The sequence below is a fragment of the Mustela erminea genome, chromosome 21 (assembly GCF_009829155.1).
Source record: "Mustela erminea isolate mMusErm1 chromosome 21, mMusErm1.Pri, whole genome shotgun sequence".
NCBI classification, from domain to species: Eukaryota; Metazoa; Chordata; class Mammalia; order Carnivora; family Mustelidae; genus Mustela; species Mustela erminea.
The window spans coordinates 10,461,031-10,479,078 of record NC_045634.1 but is presented as its reverse complement, the minus strand read 5'-3'; the positions used below and the strand labels follow the sequence as shown (position 1 = coordinate 10,479,078).

The 18,048-nt window shown below is 44.3% G+C and overlaps 1 protein-coding gene and 1 long non-coding RNA gene across 6 annotated transcripts in view; both read right to left on the bottom strand.

The window, feature by feature from the left end:
* The window catches only part of FUT10 (fucosyltransferase 10), a 133,649-nt gene extending 129,611 nt beyond the window's left edge, over nt 1–4,038 (bottom strand). For all 5 annotated transcript variants that reach the window (XR_004282337.1, XM_032329348.1, XM_032329346.1 and 2 more), the window contains exons 1-2: nt 3,847–4,038; nt 37–331 (exon numbers count right to left, since the gene is read on the bottom strand). Coding sequence is in view for 4 of the 5 variants with exons in the window: in XM_032329348.1 (XP_032185239.1) it covers nt 37–331; nt 3,847–3,927 (376 nt within the window). In the remaining variant the exon portion in view is untranslated. The remainder of the gene's footprint in view (nt 1–36; nt 332–3,846) is intronic.
* A 73-nt stretch (nt 4,039–4,111) lies between these two features.
* On the bottom strand, nt 4,112–13,218 carry LOC116582004. Its single transcript, XR_004282341.1, has 3 exons — nt 12,931–13,218; nt 11,870–12,014; nt 4,112–4,196 (listed from the first exon to the last, which is right to left on the bottom strand). It is a non-coding gene; the product is annotated as an uncharacterized LOC116582004 (long non-coding RNA).
* Nucleotides 13,219–18,048: the final 4,830 nt, after the last annotated feature.

Here is an 18,048-nt window from a genome sequence, read left to right as displayed (position 1 = left end):
AGCAAGTGGTAGGAGACAGGCAAATGCCCCACTTACCATAGAAGAGGAAGGCTTTGGTCATGGGATGATGTAAGAAGGTCCTGTTGATGGTGAAGAAACAAGCATCTGCCCCGCACTGGCCGAGCCTTCCGGTCTCCCCAGTCAGTGGGGACCACCAAAGCATGATGGGGTAGCTCTCAGTGTCCCGTTGGGTTTTCCTTGTCAAGATCTGTGCTTCTCTCCCGGGGACTGGATAGAGATCTGCAGGCTCCTCTTCCACTTTTGCCTGTCCATTTCGCAAACTGGAAGTTTTAAACTTCTTCCTTTCAAATTTTCCCAGCTCGACCACGACCTGAAGGAGAAGACAAGTATTACAGAATCAAACTATCTCGTCGCCTTTCGCGTGCCCCCCGTTCATCTTGATGATGAAGCTGCGTCTTAGTTTTCTATTGCAGCTAGAATAAATTACCATGAACTCAGCAATGGAAAACAACACATTTATTGGGTGTCTGGGTGGCTGACTTGGTTGAGCGTCTCCCTCTTGATTTCCACTGCGGTCATGACCTCAGGGTCCTGATCTCGGGATCATGGGATCGAGCCCCACATCGGGCTCCGCGCTCAGTGAGGAGTCTGCTTGAGATTCTTTCTCCCTCTGGCTCTTCCCCTGCTGTCTTTCTAAACTGGATAAATCGATTTTTTTTTTTTAGATTTTATTTTTTATTTGACAGAGAGAGATCACAAGTAGGCAGAGAGGCAGGTAGAGTGAGGGAGAGGGGGAAGCAGGCTCACCGCTGAGCAGAGAGCCCCACGTAGCGCTTGATCCCAGGACCCTGGGATCACGACCTGAGCCGAAGGCAGAGGCTTAAGCCACTGAGACACCCAGGCACCCCTGGATAAATAGATTTTTAAAAAAAGGAAGAAGAAAGTAACCAACGCATTTATTATTGCCTAGTTCTAGAGGTGAGAAGGCTGACCTTGGTCTCACTAAGCTAAAAGCAAGGTGTTAGCAGGACCACAGTCTTCTCTGGAAGCTCTGGAGACAGCATTTTCTTGCTTCCCTATCTTTTCGAGCCACACATCACTCTTGGCTTGCCGCATCTTCTCCATCATCAAGCCCAGCAATGTTGCCTCCCTCTGATGCTTATTCCATTGTCACATCTCTGTCTGACCACAGCCAGGGAAGACTCTTAGCTTCTAAAGACTCATGGGAGGACACTGGGCTCACATGGATAATTCTGGATAATCTCCTCATCTGGAAGTGTCTCACCTAATCCCATCTGCAAGGGCCCTTCTGCCATGTAAATTTACATACCCACAAGTTACAGAGACTGGGGTGCTGACAAAGTGTCTACCAATAACCACGCTTCCTTCTACTAAACACAGGCCAGCTACATTTCTGCATTTCATAGGCATATAGAGTACCTAGAAATAGTTTTCTCCCTTTTTTTTTTTTAAGATTTTATTTATTCATTTGACAGAGACAAAGAGAGAGAGATCACAAGTAGACCAAGAGGCAGGCAGAGGGGTGGGGAGCAGGCTCCCGCTGAGCAGGGAGCCCGATGCGGGGCTCGATCCCAGGACCCTGAGATCATGACCTGAGCCGAAGGCAGAGACTTAACCCACTGAGCACCCAGGCACCCCAATAGTTTTCTCTCTTAATGAATCCCATGAGAGTCAGGCTATTATCTGGCTCTTACTCAAGACTGCATTCTAGGGAGAATTCATCATACGTAGCCAACTGGCTTCTTTTTACTACAGTTAAAGGAGTCCTAACACAGGTCTCCTATGTCTAATAATTTCTACTGTGGCACCAAGTGAAGTCTACTACAAATACTGGGTTCCCCTCCTTGTAAAACCACATTTATTTCTTTCAGGATGGTCTGGGTCACTGGACAGCTAGACAGCTAGGTCATCAGTAACAGAAGTCTAGAGGGCAGGGCAGGCAGAGCAGACACAGGGGGACAGTGGTTCCCCCACGAGTGACAGAAGCTCAGAAATGACAGGCATAACAAAAACATGGCAATGTCTTGTGACATCAAAAGAAAAGCTCTTAGGGGCCCCTGCGTGGCTCAGTCGGCTAAACGTCAGCCTTTGGCTCAGGTCATGATCCTGGGGTCCTGAATCCGAGCCCCGAGATCAGCTCCTTGCTCAGAGGGGAGTCTGCTTCTCCCTCTCCCTCTGCCCCTCCCCCTGCTCATTCTCTCTCTCTCGCTCTCTCAAATACAAATTTTTTTTTTAAATCTTAAGAAAAAAGAAATAAAAGGGGCGCCTGGGTGGCTCAGGCAGAAGGCTCTGCCTCGGCTCAGGTCGTGATCTCAGGGTCCTGGGATCAAGCCCTGCATCCGGACTCTCTGCTTTGCGGGGAGTCTGATTCTCCCTCCCCCTCTGCCTGCCTCTCTGCCTCCTTGTGATCTCTCTCTCTCCCTCTGTCAAATAAATAAAATAAAATCTTTTAAAAAAAAGAAAGAAAGAAAAGTGCTTAGCTTTGACACAGCCATTCCTCATAACTGGAAAAGGTACCAAAGTAATTGTCTAGTAGGATCAAAGCTCTCGTAACTTCCCACAGGGAGTAGAGAACTCCAGCCCCTCCTGCACAAGCAGGTCCTAGACGCCCACAAGACAGACGAGGTCAAGTATTTCCGCCAGCCAGGATCCCGATCTGGCAGCAGAAGGGGGTAGAAGTCCAGCGCCAGCCCGTCTGCCAAAGTGCTTTTATATGCATTATCTCATTCAATCTTGATCGAGAGGAAAAAGCTCAGAGAACACCTCTGCTTCCATCAACCCCACACCTGAACTGTGCACATCCATAAATAATCTTTAAAAGTGTTTTGAATTTCCAGTTGGACAGCCGGTGCTTGAACGGGTCTACAGTATATGTGGATTCATTCATATCTATACTTTTTCCATCGCTGTGTCATTTTTATTTTAATTTGAAATCAGTAATGAACTTTAGAATCATCGACTAAATGCAAGATAAGAAGACTAGAAAATGCTGCAGTTCAAACACCTACATTCAGGGGCACCTAGGAGGCTCAGTGGGTTAGCCTCTGCCTTCAGCTCAAGTCATGATCTCAGGGTCCTGGGATTGAGTCCCACATCGGGGCTCTCTGCTCAGAGGGGAGCCTGCTTGTCCTTCTGCAGCTCCCTCTGTTCGTGCCCTCTCTCTCTGATAAATAAATAAAATCAAGCACCTGGGTGGCCCAGTTGGCTAAGCAACTGCCTTTGGCTCAGGTCATGGTCCTGGAGTCCCACATCAGGCTCCCTACTCACAAGGAAGTCTGCTTCTCCCACTGACCTCTCTCCTCTCATACTTTCTCTCTCTCATTCTCATTCTCTCTCTCTCAAATAAATAAAATCTTTAAAAAATAAAATCTTAAAAGAAACAAAACAAAAAACTACCCACATTCAGTCCTTGGTTGAGCGATATGTCAAGAATGGCAAATATATTAACACGGATGCTTGTGTTCCACAGAATGGATGACCTTAGTCTTAAAATACACACAGCTTCTTCAAGAATGCCCTCTCTCAGAAGTCATCGCGATATGGGGCTTTGAGAAAGCCATCTAAATTTGACCCAGTAAGACAGATGGAGCTCTACTTTCTCTTCTTCTAGAACCAGGACCCTGCAAGAGTCACGAATTGACCCCGTACTCACTGGTTTGGTTTCTACCTGACACACCCACTCACTAAACCTCAGTTTTATCTATCAACAAAAAAAGTATTTCCCCTGCCTTAGACAGAGAACCCCCCCCCCATTCTGAAAGATTAAGCGAAAAGTCAAGTCCTTGGAGAGAACAGGGGTGGCTGGAGGGCGGGCACGGCGGAGTGGCTCGGGAATCGACACCAAGCAACCCAGATTCTTGCTACCTGGAGTGTGACAAGCAGAAAGACGGTGGCCATGATGCATAGGCAAGATGCCAAAAGTTTCCTCCTCTGAATCCACACCATGCTGCCCGGCCCTGGGTGACTGACAGAGGGCTAGCCTGGTGACCAGGTGTTCTCGAGCCGGCCCACAGCCCAAGACAGCTTCATGTGGAGGAACCATCTGGGTGCCAATTTCTTCCACTGTCATTCCTGCTGGGACCTGGTCTCCATGAAGGACTGAGATCCGAGGTTCTGCGCAGGCCTGGCTTGGCATCGAGAGGGAACAGCATGCAGTCTTCTTAAGCTATCATCAGAGCAGCTGGAGTCTTCAAACCAGAAGGCATCCAAAAATTCTGTAACAAACAAATAATTTTGTAGCCATCGTGCAGAAAATTTAATACACGTTAGTCTTTCAGGGTTATCGCACAGAAACCTCACAATTTAAAACTAAAAGGAACCTTCGGGATCCTAGATACCTCACTCTGGATAAGGAAACCAAACAGAGAGGTAAAGTGACTTGGCCAAGGTCACACACCCCCTTAGAGGGCTGTGGCAGGTCTACAATTAGGTCCTGAGTCTAAAATTGTTTCCACTTCATTTTTCTCCGCCATCAGAAGACTGAATCCCACAAGTCACATACATGTAGTCACTTTATTCTGCTTAGGTTTCAAAGGAGTAGAAAAGTGGAATAGAAATTCCCACAACTGGGGTGTCTGGGTGGCTAGGTTGGTTAAGCTTCTGACTCTTGGTTTCCACTCAGGTCACCATCTCAGGGCTGTGAGACCAAGCCCTGGGTTGGGCTCTGTGCTGAGCACAGAGTTTGCTTAAGATTCTCTCTCTTCTGTGGCGCCTGGGTGGCTCAGTAGGTTACACATCTGCCTTCAGCTCAGGTCATGATCCCGGGGTCCTGGGATTAAGCCCAAGCAGGGACGCTGCTTCTCCCTCTCCCTCTGCCTGCTGCTCTGCCTACTTGTGCTCTCTATCTCTGTGTTATATAAATAAATAAATAAATAAAATCTTTAAAAAAGAAAAAAAGATTCTCTCTTCCTCTACTTCCCCCGTGCATCAGCTCTCTCTGAAAAAAAAAAAAAAAAAAAACCACTACCAAGATTACCCACCCACTCCTATATAAATTAGGGAGAAAATAAATAAAAGGTTTCAGGCTTGGTTTGAAAATAAATCATGACCAACTGACCTAAACTTTCCCTAAGGAAAACAACTTCTTCCACCACAAGAGAAGGAATTTTGATGCATTTGTTCAGTCTTCTGTGGCAAGTGTAACAAAGCAGTGGGTTGCGCGAACAATATGATTCTCTGGAAGTTCTGAAATAAGATTTCCATCTGCCTGAAATACATGACTTTTTCAAAAAGCTTTTAAAAATGAACTAAACAGGGGCGCCTGGGTGGCTCAGTGGGTTAAAGCCTTTGCCTTCAGCTCAGGTTGTGATCTCAGGGTCCTGGGATTGAGCACCGCATTGGGCTCCCTGCTCAGCAGGGAGCCTGCTTCCCTCTCTCTCTCTGCCTGCCTCTCTGCCTACTTGTGATCTCTGTCTGTCAAATAAATAAATAAAATCTTAAAAAAAAAAGAAAAGAACTAAACAGTTCCAAAGAATGCCCTTTTTATTCCTAAGGCTCTGTGCAGCCAATGTCTTGGTCAAATGACCTGGTGGAGTTTCAGAACAGAACAAGGATCAACATTCCTTTTTTTTTTTTTAAGATTATATTTGTTTATTTGACACAGAGAGAGATCACATGTAGGCAGCGAGGCAGGCAGAGGCGGGGTGGGGAGCAGGCTCCCTGCTGAGCAGAGAGCCCAATGCGGTACTTGATCCCTGGACCCTAGGATCACGACCTGAGCCGAAGGCAGAGGCTTTAACCCACTGAGTCACCCAGGCACCCCAAGGATCAATATTCCTTACGCTGTTTTACAGTACCCCAAACATCTGGTTCTAAGATCTGATTGTACATCTCCCAGATACAGCATCAAAGATATAATTAGAAATATAAAAATGATGTGGAATTCTGGTGAAAAATACCGGTCTTTAAGGTGGACTCCCCTCTCGTGCATCTACCCTGATTTACTTTTAAGTTCAGGCTAAGTCCCTTGCAAAAAAATGAATCTTGGTTTCAGACATCACCAATGGTGGGTTTTTCCTCTTTTCCCCACGAAACTTCTGCAACCCATAGTAACTAAGAGAACAGCTCTAGACTCAGCCTGCCAGGATTCAAATCTCAACTCCCCAGCTGGTCTAACCGTCCTCTCAAAATCTCAGGCACCTGGAGGGCTCAGTTGGTTAAGCATCTGCCTTTAGCTCAGGTCACAATCCCGGGATCCTGGGAGGGAGTCCCACATCCCCTGCTCTTCAGGGAGCCTGCTTCTCCCTCTCCCTCTGACTGCTATTCCCCCTGCTTGTACTCACTCGTGCTCTCTCTGTGTCAAATAAATAAATAAAATATTTAAAAATAAATAAAAATTTGTGGGGCGCCTGGGTGGCTCAGTGGGATAAAGCCTCTGCCTTTGGCTCAGGTCATGATCTCAGGGTCCTGGGATCAAGCCTCGCCCTGGGATCAAGCCTCGCATCGGTCTCTCTGCTCAGCAGGGAGCCTGCTTCCCTTCCACCCCACTCTCTGTCTGCCTCTCTGCCTACCTGTGATCTCTGTCTGTCAAATAAATAAATACAATCTTTTAAAAAATTTTAAAAAAAATTTTAAACTTATTTTTAAAGATTTTTTAAAAATCTTATTTAAAAGTCTCATTTTCCAAAATGTAGATAATAAGGGTGCCTAATCAGAAAGTTATTGAGAATTATATTCGAGATAAGAGTACTAAGACACTTGTTTAAGAGTGTGGCACGTAAATGTCCAATAATTACTGGATAACTTATTTTTAAATATTCACTATCATTCTTATTATACTTTTAAGTGTAAAACAAAGCTGAATTCATATAAGGTATGTTGCTGCCTCAGCCACTGGAACTTCAAAAGGAGAAACACTCTCTCTTTGGCAAAGAAAAGGAGATCACTAATATTTGTTGAGTGACCTCTTGTAAGCGAGGCCCTTCCTAAGTGCCCAGCATGCATAAGATCATTCAATCCTCCCACAACTCTATGAAGAAAAATTGCTGTCCTCATTTTTAAGGATGAGAAAACCCAATTTGAAGAAAGTAAATTAACTAACCCAACACTACAACTTTGGTAAGTATGACAATCAGAAACTACTCCGATTCTGAGGTTCATGTATTCTTTTATATTTTTGACACTTGAGACTATAAAATTCACACCCAATAATACTAACACAGATTATGTGCCTTCACCAGAGAAAAGCCTGTATACAATCGCTCTCGGTGAGCTGGTAGAGCCAGAGAAAAAAATAACAAAAATCTGTAAGAACCCGAAAACTGCCTTCCCTTCTACTCAGGTGATGCTAGTAGCCCTTAACTACCTAAAATGTGGAGCTAGCACTCAGGGTTTCAATCCTGGCTCTGTCATTTACATAGAATATAAATTTGGACAAGTTACTAAATCTTTCTAAGCTTCAGTTTCATCACAGTAAAGAATAAACGTTAACTGTCATTATTTCTTTCCCTTGCATTACAGGAAGATGATCCAATTTCTGTTTTATATGCAAAAGCAATTTATTATAGCTGTAATTAATGTAATCCAGATTAGGTAATGAATTATTACCACCTTAAGTGGGTATAAAACTCTATCATCTTCAGAAGATTTTATCATATATCACTCCACTCAATCTTATGGATAGCCACTTGGAAAGTAAGCGAGGCAGGTTTTATTCTCAGTTCCCACAAATAAGGAAACCGAGCCTCAGCAAGCTTAAGTGCCTTGCCCAAGATCACAGCTTTTATAGGTTGAAGTGGGTCTAGAAATGAGGTCGTTTGTCTCCAGGCTCATGGGAAAGGAAAGAGATGGGAGAAATAGTGACCGCTTGTTAGGAGTCCAAGAGGGCCAGTATTAAAGGAAAACAAAAGATAGGGTGAAAATGGGGAGGACCTAGTTTGGGGTATTTTTACAGCTATCACAATGCTGTCCTAGCGTCCTTCCTAGGTAGGGCCATTTTGAGTCTTTACATGACCGTACGAACTATGACAGAGGAATTTAAGGTTACACACTGACTTTCATCCAAAAATTCACAATTTAGTTATACTCCTAAAGCCAGAGGTATAGTGAGGTCTCAAAGACCGAGCCTGCTACTATTCTAAAGAACAGAGTCTAGGTTAGTATAGACAGTATCACGATTTATAGCATGCAGCCATCAACCAGACCTTGGTGCACATCAATCTAATTTATGGTATCAATTACCAAGGAGCTTGTCATCCAGTCACCAGTCCCCCCACTGGTGGGACAGATGGGCTTGCAGAGAGTGTGGTGAAAGTCAGTAAGCGCCATGCAATGGACTCCAGGAGGAAAGCTCCCTCCTGTTTCCCCACTGCCTGCAGGGTGAACCTCGGAGTCCGCCAAAAGGGTGCCCCAGAACACTCCTTTCCCAGATGAAGCAATATGTGCCTGTTCAGACAAGCATGGTAGGTAACATCTGAAACGGACGCTCGCTATCCAACCCTCTTGACCCGAGAGCTGAGCTTCTGAAATGCATTTTTTGGCTCGGGTGCACTGCCTGGGGCCGGCCATCTGCTGCCCAGAGCGGGGTCTGAAGCTGAGCATGACCAGCCCACACTCCTGCAGGCTCTAGTCCATCAAAACCAGCAAGACCTTCACCCTAAAATAATTTCAACTTTCTCCACTTTGTTTTGAATTAAAATGGACAGAGAAGGGATCTTAGAGCAAATCAGCAGTCTGAGGATGCCAGCCTCAAATTTCAGCCTTGCAGTGCCAGTACAAGGTATGGGTTAAGGGTCTCAGAAATGGGACCCAGAAGATGATTTCTGCCCTGAATATAAAATGAGAAGGTAACCCTGGGAGTCGCATGGGGTTTTCTGACCCTGATACTTCATGTGTCTCTGCCTCTCCCTCCCTGTCCCCATGGCAGGGGAAAGAGGTGAGGCCGGGGCTGGGAGCCCTGGGAAGACTCCTTTGATCATCTTTCCTCTAGGCACCTGTGCATCGATGGCCTTAATAAGCAACTGACTGTCTAAAGAGAGTTTAAGGGACAGTTGGGTGGCTCCGTTGGTTAAGCCACTGCCTTCAGCTCAGGTCATGATCCCAAAGTCCTCTGATCTCATCCTGCATCAGGCTCCCAGCTCCTTGGGGAGTCTGCTTCTCCCTCTGACCTTCTCCCTTCTCCTGCTCTCTCTCACTCTCTCTCAAATAAATAAACAAAATCTTTTAAAAAAAATAATAATAATAAAGAGAGCTTAAGGTTAGACCAGCGAGCGTCTTTAAAAGGACTGTATCTAATTACCAAGCTTAAATTATACCCACTCAGGTGCAATCTCTCAAGTAGGCTTCACTCTCCCAAAGCATGGTTTCATTTTATTATGTGCAAATCCTCACAACAACCCTTAAACATGGCTGTTCTGAGAAAGACAGATGATGGCAGGCAGGAGGGAAGGTTTGAGGGCTTTGGACAGCTCTCCAGAAGCTTTTCAGCCACTCCCTTCAGCTACTTGTCCTCATCAACACTCCTCTTTCATTCCTATTTGGCTTCTCCAAAACCTGACAACTGGCATTCCTACCAGTCTGACCCCTTGCACTCACCACCTGGCTGTAGGGTTGTTTCTGGGATGTAAATGCGATCTCTCTCCTCCAATTACAATCCATCAGTGGCTTTCCACATATTTCAAGATAAAGATCAAATGTATTAGCTCCAAGAGCAAAATTCCCTGGACCTTGCCCTATTTCTCCAGCTTCCGCCAGGCACAGACTTTGTTCCGACTATTGCTGGAATGCAGCTTCCTGTTCTGTGCCCTAACCCCTGCCTAGCACAACCACACCAGCTTCACTATCCCAGACATTGTCCTAGACTCTCCAGACCCCTGCTTTGGCCAGCCTTACCCCTCCCAATAACAAGTTGGGAGATCTAGGTCCATATCGTGCTTGTTTCCATCACGGCAGCAGAAAGAAAGCTGGCAGTTTTCAGGAACATTTCTAAAGTTGTTTTATTGGATATATATAAGACACTAGTTGAACACTAAAAAGCTGACATACTTAATCTGCTAAAGACTTCCTTAGTACCTGCACCTGTTCCTTGGGCACCTGGTGAACATGGCATTGTGGTTCATTTCCACTTTCATCCAATTTTTTTTTAAGATTTTATTTATTTATTTGACAGACACAGATTACAAGTTGGCAGAGAGGCAGGCAGAGAGAGAGAGGGAAGCAGGTTCCCTGCTGAGCGAGAGCCTGATGCGGGACTTGATCCCAGGACCCTGGGATCATGACTTGAGCCAAAGGCAGAGGTTTTAACCCACTGAGTCACCCAGGCACCCCTCATCCAATTTTCTTTACTGACATTTATCAGTGCTCATTTTCCTCACTCTTTTAAAAAAGACTTCATATTTTGCTTAGCATTTATTTTTACTAGAGTGCTTAGAGTTGCAGATTATCTGAGAAGGCCATCCTCTTCTACCAAGCACACATTTCAGGTGAGACAGATAAGTAAGGAGAGATAAAGGGATACTGGCAGTCACATGAGGCCAGGCTGGTAATTAAGGATGGGGAGCGGGGGAGAATTTGCAGCCTGAGACCTTCACATCTCTATTGTAGAACCGAAGGTGATGCCGTTCTTAACACTTAAATTCTGGACATGCTGAAGCATTCAAATTATGCAGTAATTATATAACTTCATTTAGTGGTGCTACTTAATGCAGAAACTAAATTAAAACATTTCAGACCAAAAAAAAAAAAAAAGCAAAACACAGAAAAAGACTGATATGCAACCCCAAATAGAAGCATTCAAAGGGAACAGATTTTTTTTTAAATGGAGGTGAGGGCACAAAACTGAAGATTTTGTATCACACCAAGAACTTAGCCAGCTCCTGAAGGGCAAAATTTTCTCATCTTTCTCCTTCTATAAGGTCTTCTTAGTAACTGTTCTTTCTCCAAGAAGAGTTTTTTGGCTACAATGTAACAATCTTCCTACCTGGCAAAAGCTCTGAATTGAAATCCCTCATCTGCTTTGACCACTTAAGTAATCATGAGTGAGGCACATGTTAGATAACACTAACACAGTGGGGCTGACACTTCACGTGCCCAAAGACTAAGGGCTGGACCAGGGGATCTCCTGGGGTTCCAAAATGAAGCGTTCTTATCCCACAAATACTGCCCAGGAGCAAAAACTCTCCATAGTAGAAAGACTGGTCCAGTAAAGAGACATTGATCAAGACCATTTGAGTCATTATAAACCAAGAGTTCTGTAAATATAAAATATTTCTATATAACAAGTTTAGCGTTACTTTATCTTCATTCTCCTTTTTAGTAATTCCGCACTAACTTTTGAAAACTCAAATTTTATTCTCCAAGAAATAAACATCTTAAAAACACTGTAACTAAAGACAGACTCATATATGTATATATTTTTTAACGTTTAACAACGCCATGTTCAGAAACAGTATAATGTTCATGGGAAAATGCCAGTAATTGAATTAGGTATTGCATTCCCATGGATATCAACACTTTACATTCCACATTTAGAAAGCATTTAAACATGGTTTAGAAAAGTCTGCATCTGAGCACCACTTAACACATATGCAAATAATATTGCTGTTTGTCCAAACTATGTTCTCGTTTATTTTCTATATTTAACCCTAGTTTTAATTTTTTAAAATGTATTGTTTGTAGGATAAACAGTTTTTTTTTTTTAATGAAGAATAAAAGATGAGCCATAATAAGAGTAACAGTTAAGGCTGTGTGTTTAATTCACTGTTACACACTGCCATCTAGCAGGAAGCCAGCAAAGGAAGAGTTACTACAGCAGTTTCAAAAATGGAGCAGATGTTAATGAACCTCTGACGCGAGGACATTGCCTGTGGCTTGCAGGAGAGAAGAGAAAGTTCTGAAATTGAGGTGAGGGTGCTTCTAGATTGGTGGGTCTGCCACTTCGGGGTGCAAATACCTGGGTTGCTTATTCAATGCGGATAGCCAGGACCCAACTAAAAGCCCTCCCTTTGAGAGACCACGGGATGGACCAGAAACAAGCCCTAGTTGTAGTGTGACATCACGAGCAAGCCCAAGATTGGTCATGAGCTTCTGGTTGTCCCCTGTTGAGGAAAGGAAGGGCATGCAAGGCCAACTTGCCCTGGACCTAGCCAGAGCGTATGCACTCCGCAAATGAAATTAACCAGCCAAGTCACCGCACGGGTTTTAGGGAGAAGTGGCAGAGATTAGAGGGCTGTCTGTTGGGAGCTGTGACGTTAAGGAAAACAGTCATTTTGCGTGACATTTGCTACATATTCAAGAATCATTAAAAGATGCCCAGAAAATGAAAATCACATCGATGTTCTTTCTACATCTTACACAAAATGAGCTCTAATCGGGTGCAAGAATAACGAAGAAATGGACTGTGTATGGATAACGAAAGCCTGCCTTCCTGCGGGCTCCCCCCGTGGCATTTCCTCCACGAAATACGCGTCGCCCGCTATAGCTAGGAGGTCAGAATCGCTATCACTTCAGCACAGCATTCCAGCAACAAGTGATTCTCAGCGAGGATGTGGAGCAGAAGGATGCAATTCGCCATACACCAGGGCAGAGGGGTGTTCTGGAACTGGCCGGGCTGGGAAGATCGTGGCGGAGGGGAGGGGCGTGCAATCCCCCAGTGGCCGGCGGCGGGGACCCGCGGGCCTTTCCCGGCTGCTGCGGGGGCGCGGGCGCATCCCCCGCCTCCCACCAGTGCTTTTCCTGCCCCTGAGGGGTTTAAATCTCAGGCGGTGTCTCTGGAAAGCGCTGCCCAAGGTTTCCCAAAACACACTTGGCTTCTTTTTCAGCACACAACTTCGTCTTTCTTGGACACACACTCCCTTCTGGGCACAAAGAGGAGTCGTCCTGCGGCTGGGAGTCAGACGGGCAGCTTCCCAGCTTCCGTGCGCCCTAGGAAGTCTCCTTTGGTTTCTTGCCCTGGAGACCCAGTCCCCACCAAGTATCACTCCAGACAGAAAAGACCCAGAGCCTCCCACTCACCTCGTCCCGGAGCAGGAGGCTCGCAGGGCAGCCAGCAGCCCCGCGGTTTTCCACTTTCAGTTTGCGCCCTGCCTGAGCTGGGGCGAAGACTCGGAAAGGAGGTTCGGGAAAGGGCGGGATAACTCTCCGCGCGCCCAGGCCCAGCGATCCTTAATCCAGGTTTTCGCCAACGCCCAGCTTAGCATCCAGTCCTCGGGGGTTCCCGGGAGCTTCGGACCCTCCCCACCCTCGCGAGTCAACACGCTTCTTGAAAGTTCTTGGGAGGCTCCTGAAATTCTCCTAAGTAAGTCATGGTGATGAAGTCCCAGAACCTAAGTCAGGTTCGGTGGGGTGAGGAGGTTCAGAGCCGACGACTAAAGAAGGAATTCTTAAGACGTCATTGGTGCAAAATGGTGGTTTATTAAAGCACGGGGACAGGACCCGTGGGCAGGAAGAGCTGCTGCCCCGGGTTGTGAAGGTGGGCATGTTATATACCCCACGGTTGGGGGGGAGGTGGTGAAGGGATGGGAGATTTCAACAGAGTTCTCACATGTTAGGGAGGGCCTACAAGGTGCCGGGGTGAGGCCTTGCCCTTATGGCCTGATCAATGTCGTCTTTAGGTCAGGCATTAACATCAAGATAATTGGGAGATTCTTGGTGGGGCATTATGATCTCGCTATCATTTACATTCCTTTCTACTCCGGTCTCCTCCAGGTTATGGTGGGAGGGGGATATTAGGGCTTCAGGAACCAAGAGTTATTTGCCTCTGGAAATTTGTGCTATTGATAAGGTAACCTCCCTGTTTAGGTCTCTAGGACATCTGTAGAGCAAGGGAGATTCCTGTTCTGCAGGATTGCGATCCCTGCAAGTTAACTATTTATCGTTTTATGGCGATCAGGGGTGCCTGAGGAATGCTACACATATGGAGGGGAGCGGGTGAAGAGGGGGTGCAAGGCGCCAGCTTTTGCTCTGTCCTCAGCCAGCCTCCTGCTCCCTCATCAATGGGACACCGTCTGCGTCTCAGACTCTGCTAGGACTGAAGCGAATTCAGTCACCTATTCAGGAAAACGGACAACACAGTAAGCGGGGACCTCAGTACCTTTCATCAGGTACCCTGTTTCGTAGCTGGAGCAGGATGACCATTTGCCAATGAAATAAAACTTAGTTCAAGCTCCTGAATTCCAAACTCGAAGAACCCAATTAGAATTATTTTGCTCTAGCCTGCAAAGCGGTGATACATGTAGGGAGGTAATTCAAGACCTTGGTAGGGCCAGGGCTAGGTTGAGGTAAGTGAGGCATCCAGGGCTCAAAATATGAGGAGACAGCGACTAAGTCGTGTTACATGTGGGGCACACTCGCAGGAAGCAGAGTCATCGCTGCCATAGGCCTACCGCACTGTAGTCCTGGCCTCTGGAGTTCCAGTGCCAAGAATCTCAATTAACTTCTCTGTAAAAACAGGTTGATAATAATGGTGTCAACTTCAAGGAACACCAAGCACAAAGGAAAAGATTGATAAATTGGTATCACTGAAAGTAGATTCTGTTCATCAACGACACTATTGATAGAAGGGAAAACAAGCCAGAGTAGAAAATATTTGCAATAGATTTAAGAAAGAATTCATATCCAAAGGATATAGCCAAGAATGCCTATAATGTGGTAAGAAAGAATCAAAAAAGTAACTTAATAAAAATCTCCTCTGGGAAGGAAGGGACCAAAGACTTACACAGCACTTCATCAAAGAAGAATCTGGCCAGTAAGTATGTGAAAAGATGCTTAACTTCTTTAGTCATCAGAGAAATGCAGATTAACACAACAATCATATATTACTACATCCATCCACCCCAGAATTCGTGTAGAAGCACAAAAGACCTGGAGTAGCCAAAGCAATCTTGAGAAGAACAAAACTGGAGGCATCACAATCCCAGATTTCAAGATATAAAAGCTACTGTAATCAAAACAGTATGGTATTAGCATAAAAATAGCCACATAGATCAATGGAACAGGAGAGGAAGCCTAGAAATAAACCCCACTCCTACATGGCCAATTAATTTATGACAAAGGAGGCAAGAATATAACATGGGGCAAAAACAGTTGTATCAATATATGGTGTTGGGAAAACTGGACAGCTACATACAGAACAATGAAGATGGACCACTTTCTTACATCATACACAAAAAGAAACTCGAAATGCATTGAAGACCTAAATATGAGACCCAAAACCATAAAACTCCTGAAAGAAAACATAAGCAGCGATCTCTTGGACACTGCCCTTAGCAACACATTTTTGGAGATATCTCCCAAGGCAAGGGAAACAAAAGCAGAAAATAAACGACTGGGACTATATCAAAATAAAAAGCTTTGCATATCACAGGAAATCATCAACAAAACAAAAAGGGAACCTAGTAAATGCAGAAGATGTTTGCAAATGGTATGTCCAAAAAGGGGTTAATATCCACAATATATAAAGAACGTATGCAACTCAACACCAAAAACCAAACAATCCAATTAAAAAACGGGCAGAGGACCTGAATAGACAGTTTTCCAAAGGAGACATCCAGATGGCCAACATGAAAAAAATGTTGGGACACATGAAAAAATGTTCAACATCACTGATCGCTCGGGAAATAAAAATCAAAACTACAATGAGACATCACCCCATTACCAGTCAGAAAGACCAGTATCAAAAAGACAAGAAACCAAAGTGTTGGTTAGGTTGTGAAGAAAAAAGACTCCCCGTGCACTACTGGTGGGAATGCAAACTGGTGCAGCCACTATGATAAACAGTGTGGAGGCTCCTCAATAAATAAAAAAAAATAGTATTGCCCTATGACCCAGTAATTCCACTTCTTTGTATTTATCTGAAGAAAATGAAATATTAACTCCAAAAAAAAAGTTATACAGTTGACTTTTGAACAATGTGGGAGTTAGGGGCACACCAACCCTCAACCGGTTACATAGTTGGCATATGTATCATCTACTGTATTCTTACTATAAACTAAGCTAGGGGAAAAAATGTTAAAAATCCTAAGAAAAAATATACATTTACAGTACCATACTTTATTTATTAAAAAAAAAATTCATATATAAATGGGTCCACACAATTCAAACCCATGTTGTTGAAGGGTTAATGGCATGCACCTGCACATTCATTGCAGCATAATTTACAACACCCAAAGATATAGTAAGAACCTAAATGTCTACCAATTGATGAGTGGATAAGAAAAATGGAATATTATTCAGTCATTAAAAATGGAATCTTGGGGCGCCTGGATGGCTCAGTAGGTTAAGCCTCTGCCTTCAGCTCAGGTCATGATCCCAGGGTCCTGGGATCAAGTCCCACATCAGGCTGTCTGCTTGGCAGGGAGCCTGCTTCCCCTCTCTCTCTGCCTGTCTCTCTGCCTACTTGTGATCTCTCTCTCTCTCTCTGTCAAATAAATAAAAATCTTTAAAAAAATAAAAATTAAAAATAAAATAAAATAAAAAAGTAATAAATAAAAATAAAACCAGAAAGACAACAGAGCTCATAGAAATAGAGAACAGAATGTTTGGGGGAGGGGGGAAATGGGTGAAGGCAATCAAAAGGCACACCCTTCTAGCTACAAAAATGTCACAGTGGGGCACCTGAGTGGCTCAGTGGGTTAAGCATCTGGCTCTCGATTTCAGCTCCCGTCATAATCTCAGGGTCATAATATCAAACCCTGGGCTCCGAACTCAGCGCTGAGTGGGCTTGAGATTCTCTCTCTCCCCCTCCCCCTGCATCCCCTTTTCTCTCTTTCTCTTGCATGCACATATACAAGTGCATTCTAAAATAAATTTTAAAAAATATTTTTTAAAAGTCATAGATATTTAATGTGCAGATCATAATTACAGTTAAAAAAAAGAAAGTATGTACTACATATTTGAAAGTTGCTAAGAGCAACGCCTGGGTGGCTCAGTCGGTTAAGTGTCTGCCTTCAGCTGACGTCATATGATTCCAGGGTCCTGGGATTGAGTCCCACATCAGGCTCCTGGCTCAGCCTTGGTGCAGAGCCTACCTCTCCCTCTGCCCGCTGCTCCCTCTGCTTGTGTGGTCTCTGGCAAATAAATAAGTAAATAAAATTAAAAAAAAAAAAAAGTTGCTGGGGCGCCTGGGTGGCTCAGTGGGTTAAAGCCTCTGCTTTCGGCTCAGGGTCCTGGGACCAAGCCCCGCAACAGGCTCTCTGCTCGGTGGGGAGCCTGCTTCCTCCTCTCAATCTCTGCCTGCCTCTCTGCCTACTTGTGATCTGTTTCTGTCAAATATAAATAAATTTTAAAAATCTTAAAAAAAAAAAAGAACATAGTCTTTAAAAAATAAATAATTCAAAAAGTTGCTAAGAGAGTAATCTTATCATTAGAAAAAAAATTGCAATTATATAGTGACAGATGTTAACTGAACTCACTGAGGTGATCATCTCAGCATATACATATATCAATCATTATTTTGTACTACTGAAACTAATAAATGTCATTAATAAATCAGTTTAAAAATTATTTACTGGATTCACCTGTTGGTGATGGGCAGGGAAGGAGTATTATTCTAAGTCTAACTGAAAAATACATCACTTCCCCTATTTAAAACAATTTGGGGAGTGTGGTGTGGTACATGTGGTGATTATTGTCGAGCTTTTGATTTCTTCCAGTTTATTATTTCTTAAGAAGCTTCATCTTTTTACTTACTTTTTAAGGAATCTCCATGCCCCAGGTAGGGCTGAACTCACTACCTGGAGATCAAGAGTCCCATGCTCTACTATTAAGCCACCCAAGCACCCCTCTTCCACATTATTCTAAACTTGATTTTATTAACATAAAAGGGCATGTATGTGTGATGACTGCCCTCTAGGTCCTTAAACCCCGGAAAGCAAGCAGGTGAGTGAGAACGATCAAAAATTTTTTTGAAGCAATGTAAACTATGCATTTAACATGCCTCCAGTTCTCATATACCCTCATTTTTCAAGTGGGACAGTTTGCTAAAGGGTGACTTACCCTAAAATACTTTGTAAAGAGCAGTTGGTTTTTATAACCTAAATTTGGCTCCAAAAACCAGGGCCAAATCAATGGTTTTCAAGGGGTTTTTTTGTTTTTTTAAAAGATGTATTATTTAGGGCGCCTGGGTGGCTCAGT